This window comes from Cynoglossus semilaevis, chromosome 13 (genome assembly GCF_000523025.1).
Source record: "Cynoglossus semilaevis isolate Cse_v1.0 chromosome 13, Cse_v1.0, whole genome shotgun sequence".
Lineage (NCBI taxonomy): Eukaryota > Metazoa > Chordata > Actinopteri > Pleuronectiformes > Cynoglossidae > Cynoglossus > Cynoglossus semilaevis.
The window spans coordinates 20,271,003-20,278,489 of record NC_024319.1 but is presented as its reverse complement, the minus strand read 5'-3'; the positions used below and the strand labels follow the sequence as shown (position 1 = coordinate 20,278,489).

Below are 7,487 nucleotides of genomic sequence, written 5' to 3'. Positions count from 1 at the left end.
ACCCAGACATTATGGTGCTGATGGCTCTGCCTGATGACTCATTGTCTGTACCTGAACACTGTACCCTGGACAGGTCTCATTTGTTTTACATTTGCATATCAAGAACTTCTAAAGCCTCATTTACATTTAATGGAAATAAATTGTTGCACAATCACCACAATCTTTCCTGAAACCTATCATGGCTCAATGCACCACCTTTATACAGTGACAATTAACAGCCAGCTTCACAGGAACTAAAAAACAACATGATTGTTGTGATTGTTCTTTCTCTAAGCTCTCTCTACCTCCATCCTAATCCTGTTTACTAGGATTGAAGTGAAGAGGTGGTCTCTCTGTATGATGACCCCCATCTACTGGTAAAATCATCTTCTGGACCGTCTCTATCTGCACTTATCTGGGACAACTTCTATCTCCTAGAAATTACAGGTTCAGTAACTCAGTTACTAGGGCATTGGTTCATCTAAAAAAGGGAACAATGGCATTTCCAATAGAGAGTATGTGCTATCAAGAATGATGGATGGATAGATGGATGGATGGATAGATGGTTGGATGGATGGTTGGATGGATGGATGGATGGACGAACGGACAGACAGACTAGAGATTAGTAGATTATTGGGTTAGTAGAAGTAGATGGTGTTAGCAGTATTATTGACGTTAAGTTAAGAGTTTGAATGACAAAAACATAAATGTTTGTTAAATGGATTAAAAAAAGTACTTTGTTTTTAATGAGAAACTTTGGGCCTACCCCTTTTATCAGTAGTTAAACATCCATGTTCCCTTTTCTGGACTCTCCTGGACGTTCCTTTGATTTGTCCATAACAGACAAATAACAGGTAACTCTCACATCATTTCATAATAAAAATCTGAAAACTTGACTTGTCAAGTCTGACATAAACTCGATAAATCAGGTTGGATATGCTGAAGGTATGGAATGGAAAACCACACTTCAAAAGTCTTCAACATAGTTGCCTCACCTCGGGGTTCAAAGATTGCTCCTAATGTTACCGTATCATGTGTTTGCTGTCACACCAGAATGACATTAGAATCGATTATCATGGGCCTGAAATCTCCCCAGGGAGCTCATGAAAAAAGGCTGCAAAGTTATTGATTTATCATAATCTTTCCAAGCGACATCTTTGTAAATAATCATCGTCCAGACTCTGTGGAATCCCAGAGTGTGGGAAAGCCAATTAAAAGGTGAATTCAAATGCCAACCACGAAGACCGTGCTCACCTGAATCATCTGCTTCTCACCTAGATGTTGCTAATGTTTTATTCTTCTTGTTGTCACTCCTCGCCCCCTTTTATGCAGCTGTATTTTACACTATATACTTTAATGATTCTGCAATCTCTTTACCCTTTAAAAAAAGTTTAAATATCCCTGCCAGAAAAGAGCTCAATAGCAAAACATGGCTTTTTCCTGAGTAATTCTGTGACACAATACCTGGATGTTGCAGTGTTTTCACAGTAAATAAGGCTGTAAATCCACACAGAAGGATACAACTTAGCTTAGCTTAGCAACATCCTAAATAAAACCACTTCAACCTCCAGGATAATGCAGAACACACATAAACTGAGAGATTCCTGCAAACTTTAATATAAGGTCATTAAAATGCAAAGCAAAGTTTCCATCTAACTTATAATCAACTTGGTGAACTATTGACCTTGGTCCAGCAGTTAGAGGTAAAGTTTACCACTTCCACCATTGTCTTCCCAGTACTGCAAAAAACTACTGTTCCAGTTACATAGCCTTAAATCAACTGCTTTCAATCGTAGTCATGTTGAGTGATTCCATGATTCAACACCAACACTGGTCACAACTCTTCACATATATCTTTTCGACTACAGTTAACCTGTCCAGATTACTGCTCATACTGAAGAACCTTCTTCCTCCCTTTGCGTGGGCACTAATTTGTGCGATCAGTCAACGAAGGCTCTTCAGCGGCCAGGTGATAAATGAGGGTTTGGTAAGTGCAGAGCTGAGAAGATCTCAGGACGCACAGATAACTTTGTTGGGTCATCGGTGGAGAACTGCAGTTTTTTTTCTTCATTATTTTACAGAAGGAGAGGACTAGTTTGATGTAATGCTCAGTCATTCACCGTTTATTTGTATCTGTTTCTGACTCTACCTAAAGTAAAGCACTGGTGCTGGGAAGTTTCACACAGATGGAGGTTTTTCTGTTGTCTCTTTTAGACACACACACACACACACACACAGACACACACGTATGATCCCTGCCAATGTAAAACGATCTAGCTGCTTCTTGTATTTAATCCATGTCACCTCACATCTCACAAATAATTCTAAATCAAAGTTATTGTCTAAAATTACATTTCCCACTATCAACAATGAGACACGGCTTTAGAATGAAACATCAAAGAGATCTCGGTGATGTCACACGGAACTTTAAAGGTTTTCCTTCCCAATGACATCACTGGATGTCGTACCCTCAACTTGATATCGTAGCTTGGTACCACAACAATATGGATTCAGAATGCTGTGAAGCAGCATCACCCAACAAACTGAAGGCTTGTTGCAGCTTCAATGGACAAAAGGGTGAGTTGGTTTGACTCAGTCACAATCTTAGACTTTATAGAAAAACATTAGTCCAACTGTGCGGCGTTGGCATTGCAGCCTCAATCCCAGAACACAGTTTCTGACTTGTTACTTTGGTCTTATAGGATGTCCCTTCCCAGAGTTGACTCCAGCATCTCAGAAATGAAAAGCAGATGGGCATATCACCATGTTCCAGCTCAGTCGAACAAGACGTACCAAAGTCACAGAAGATTGTCCTCGATCGCCTCACCTCGCCGACCACGGACTACCTTCTGGAGTGCATCGTGGGTGAGGGAACGTATGGACAAGTGGTCAAGTGTGTGAAGACGGCCACTAAAGAAATGGTCGCTGTGAAGATATTTAAGAGCACAGAGTTTACATCGGCCGCACAGAACGAGGTGGACACCCTTCGACGGCTGATGTCTTTTGATTCAGACAGGTTCAACTTTGTAGGCTGTGACAATATTTTTATTGACAGACAGCATCTGTGCATTGAGTTCGAAATACTGGACCAGAGTCTCAGTGATTTCCTGGACAAAAGACCTTCCTACTCGCTCTCTGTGAAAGAAATACGACCGATTCTGTATCAGGTAAGGTACCAGACCATGTTGATTTAAATGGACAATATCAAATTTTGTGTCAAAGTTTGCTATTTCTATCATATACAGTAGAAAAACGTAACACAATAATCAAAACAGTTTTGGTTGATGACTGAATCAATGGCTAGAGATATCTTAATTTAAAAAAAAGTTTGTCTTCTGTATATTACATTCACTGATTGGTTCAATGACACACAATTATCTGGTGTATTGTGGGCTGGCTACTAGGTCTGCCGTAGCTAACTCTCTACAAGCTGTTCTAAGTAGTTCTTTCCTACAAGTCAAGCAGTGTTCTTTCCTATTCACTGATGTCCCTCAGTGCTTCCTTAGTACCTTCAAATAAAAAAAAATAGCATTACTGCCACAAAGATGCATCAGTCTTAACGGTGTACTAGAAATTAGTGTAGTCAGTGTTGATTAAAGTAAGTCTGAAAAAAGGAAATGTGTTATAGAGAAAACATGTCTGATATTAGTGACGCATTAAAGACATTAAAGATGCATTAAAAATTTCTTTCCACAAGATGGCAACTACATTGCAACTCCTGAGGAGCCTGGATCTGGTTCATATGGATCTAAAGCCCGACAACATCATGATGGTCGACGCCAAAAAACAGCCATTCAGGATCAAGCTGATTGATTTCGGCTTCGCTCAACACATCTCAAATATAAGGAGTGGCCTATCTGTACCACTGTGCAATTACAGGTGAGTAATATTAAGTAGCAATGCCAACATACCAATATTGGTAAAAAAAGGACCATTTTAGTTATTGTTGTTCCTGTATAAAAGGTCTCCAGAGGTGATCTTAGGACTTCCTCTGACACCAGCTATTGACATGTGGTCTCTGGGCTGTGTTGCTGCAGAGCTTTTTCTGGGACATGCCCTTGATCCACAAAGATATGAAAACCACCTGGTGGATATCTAATAATAATAACAATAATATTATAGTCATTGGCAACTTTTATAACCACTAAAACAGAAATTCTCTTTAGGGCCTCTATGACTACGGACACAGTGAACACCTGGACATCCTGAATAAAGTGAGTTTTTTTTTGTCAAACTGTTGATATTTGTAGCCGAGGGACTTTTATGAAGTTTACTAATGTATCTTCCAAAGCAGGTCAAACCAGTCTTCCATTTATCAGCCGAGGACACCATTGCAGAAATTAAAGACCAGGAGAACTTTGTGCATTTAATAAAAATGATGCTGAATTTGGACTGGAGTAAACGGATAACACCAAGCCAGGTGCTGCAGCATCCCTTCATCACAATGAGCAGTCTGGCAGGGTGCTATCCAAACAGCTTCTAGTAAGTACAGGTTAAAAAATATTCTCTCAGGTGACACAGTTGGACTTCTTGAAACCAATTTTTTTCTCTCCTCCAGTCTCAAAGTCTGCTTCGAACTGATGGAAATCTGTCGGGATCAGAGTCAGAGTGGTGATAACAGGGATGTGAAAGATCAGACAGTGCAGTCACAGCTGACAGACCTGGATGTTCCAGCCATTCCTGAGCTGAACTTGTGCGTCGATCCGGCTTGGCCTAAACACAGAGAACATCCTCTGGTGCTAAATACTTTACTGGACATGTCCAAGCTGTCCATTTGTGAGAATCAGAGCCCCCCACTACGGCGCAGGGGGAAAACATGGAGGGAAAACACGGGATATGAGCGCAAAAGGAAAAGGGAGTGTTGTGAAGCACTGCATGGTGAAGACAGGTAAAGATAACAGCCACGTTAGCTAGTTCAGTGATGCGACCTACTGCAGAGACTGTGGCCTACATACCAAAATGTCAGCGATAAACTTCAAACAAATTGGCCCTACTGACCCAACACCGGGGTTATCTAGTAACCATCTAGTAAACACGATTCTCTATTTGTTGCTAATTTTGGTCCGGGGAACGAAATTTGGTGTAGTGTACAGTTATGGTGTAGGTCATTGTTTCCCAAAGTTTGGGTCGGACCCTCTAGTGGGTCACAAGAGTTTTTTTTTTGGGTTGTTTCGCATCATGATTCCCAGGAGTTTACGAATAATGTCTATTGACTTGGGTTGTGAAGAAAAACAATTTGGGAAACACTGGTGTAGGTCACAGGTTAGTGTAGGTTAAAGTGTCCTAAAACCTTCTTCTTGTTACAGAACTAATACAACATGACATTAACATTCTGTTAAATGTGGAAAAAGACTCAGGTAGTATTTGATGTATTTTAGATGCCAAGCAAGTTTCCTAATTGGCGTTAAAAGAAAGAAGATGGACCTCAATTTTGTTAGAACAAAAGAAGGTATGTTATTTTTTTTACTCTCAACCAAGACACGAGTTGGTCAAAAATGGTTCAGAGGGTAGTGGATATCGACCACAAAGGCAAACTTAATTTATTACTCTTGTCAGGCAGTGTAGCCTCAGTGATGTTATTATTTTTTAAAGGTTTGTATCACATCTCAGAGAAATTCACTGCAGAAGAATCCAAAGCTAAACTGCAAAGGAAACGCACCAGAGAAGAAACTGGCTCTGAAGGAATGTTAAAAAAAAACAAAGTCAAAGATGCGGCCACACAAACAGAAGCCGTTGCTAACCCAGAGCAGACTTCATCCATGATTGATGGAGCTGATCTTCAGAGAAGAACTTACAGGAGCCGTGAGGGCGTTTCAACACCTAGCAAAAAAAGACGAAAGAACCATCGGGGTGTTAGCTTCCCTCAATGTCTACGAAATGGCGTGTTACAGGTTCCTGACGTTTTAGGTGTTGCATTCAGGGCAGTCACGGGCATCATTCACACATGGCCTCAAAACGCTCTGGACTGGTTTAAGAAGGTTTTTCAGCAGTCTACTTCAACCAGGGAAGGTTTGATTTCTCCACCTCAATTAGATCAGACGACAAGTTGATACAATTTAGGATCATGTTAGCATTCCATGACATATGTTTGAATTTTTGTAAATAATCTCAATTAATGACAATTACCTGATGCCATTTTATACCACCATAATAACTATGGAATCATATTTTTCATATTTTCATTGTACCTACGTGAAGAATTCTAAAACGCACAAGGCGATGCAAGGCATTCCAAAATTATCATTCTTTGGACAAGACACTAAATCTAAGTGCAGAATCAATACATTTTTTGCTAAATAATGTTTTAAATCAACATGTGTTAAACATTAGTAAATTCATAGTGGGTGATTTTGGTGTCTTTTGTTTGAACTGATCTTCCACCAGTTATTCTGCAGTCACCCTTCAACTCCATATTGGCAGTTTGTATGGTACTAAAGATGAAATCTGTTTACAAATCAATTTTCAATGTTTCTACATTAACAATGACTGTCATTATCATTTGTCATTAAAAGCCCAACAGTCTGTATAGACAGTCTCATTTGGTCTATGTACTGTATTATTGTCTGAAAAAACACAATTGTCGTATCTATGTTATGTACAGCGTAACGTCTTTAAAATATCCATCTTGTATTTATTGTTGTAAGATATCGTGATGTAAAATAAATTGCGGTGTCAGTTGAGGATCAGTGCCTGCTGATTTACAAATTGTGTTGTAAGTCTGCGAGAAGTTGTAGCAGCGTTTAAGATGGAGTTTAATATTTTTTACTTTGAGTGTTTGTAAGAAGTCAATAAAATCCGTTATTGTCTGGATCTCCTTTATCTGTGTTAGTTTTTCTAGTCAATTTCAATTTTAGAGCCAACTAGTTACAGTTAAAGGAAGGTGAGTTTTATTTTTATTAATGATACATGTCCAAACCAATGGGAGACTTGAACACGTCAACAGACGACTAACATTTACAGGTGCTCTGAAGTTGTAAATATTTGGATATTTTCAAAATTATAAAATTTTATGTTGATTTTTTTTTTTTTTTTGTATCTTACATGACACACCCAATCTCTTGTGGCAGCTCTTATACTACAAGACCTTGTTGCAGTTTACAAATTTGTAAAAACCTGCTACGCTAGTTCTACTGTAAACAGTAGAGAGAGAGAGAGAGAGAGAGAGAGAGAGCGAGATATTATAAAAAAAAAAGGCCATTGGCTAACATAACTGCCCAGAACAGGACGTACCTGCTGTCTCCTCCAGTTTACCTCCACACCACAGAGGGCTTAAGGGCAACGAGCACACTAAGTATCTGGCTAATTAGCTAATAACCTGCTAATCAAATTGGCAGTCGGGGACCTTTCAGAGGCCAGCGACTGTCATCGGAGCGTCAGACAGCCATTCAATATTCAAGCACAGGGATCAGCATTCACCCTTTATCCTCCCACAGGCTCTGAGGCTAACAGTCGTACTGTCCAAATATGAAACGACCCTTTGAACATTAGCATTTAGCAACACCCCCGCC

The 7,487-nt window shown here is 39.7% G+C and overlaps 1 protein-coding gene across 2 annotated transcripts; it reads left to right on the top strand.

The window, feature by feature from the left end:
- Positions 1-988: 988 nt before the first annotated feature.
- Positions 989-6,789, top strand: LOC103388935 (homeodomain-interacting protein kinase 3-like). 2 transcript variants are annotated; one of them, XM_008324155.3, is made up of 9 exons: positions 989-2,556; positions 2,682-3,146; positions 3,677-3,858; positions 3,943-4,066; positions 4,146-4,193; positions 4,274-4,461; positions 4,538-4,867; positions 5,358-5,428; positions 5,572-6,789. In XM_008324155.3, exons 2-9 carry the CDS (start codon positions 2,730-2,732, stop codon positions 6,027-6,029), a joined length of 1,818 nt encoding a protein of 605 aa, XP_008322377.1. In that variant the 5' UTR covers positions 989-2,556; positions 2,682-2,729; the 3' UTR covers positions 6,030-6,789. The 2 variants fall into 2 exon arrangements, with proteins under 2 accessions (XP_008322377.1, XP_016893102.1); XM_017037613.2 differs by having other exon boundaries at positions 4,271-4,461.
- The last annotated feature ends 698 nt before the right edge of the window (positions 6,790-7,487 follow it).

Bases quoted from the DNA above. Each gene is read 5' to 3' on its own strand.
- LOC103388935 (XM_017037613.2), top strand. From the start codon at position 2,730: ATGGGCATATCACCATGTTCCAGCTCAGTCGAACAAGACGTACCAAAG. The intron at 4,194-4,270 runs GTGAGTTTTTTT...TATCTTCCAAAG, and splicing joins ACCTGGACATCCTGAATAAA to CAGGTCAAACCAGTCTTCCA. The intron at 5,429-5,571 runs GTATGTTATTTT...TATTTTTTAAAG, and splicing joins TTTTGTTAGAACAAAAGAAG to GTTTGTATCACATCTCAGAG.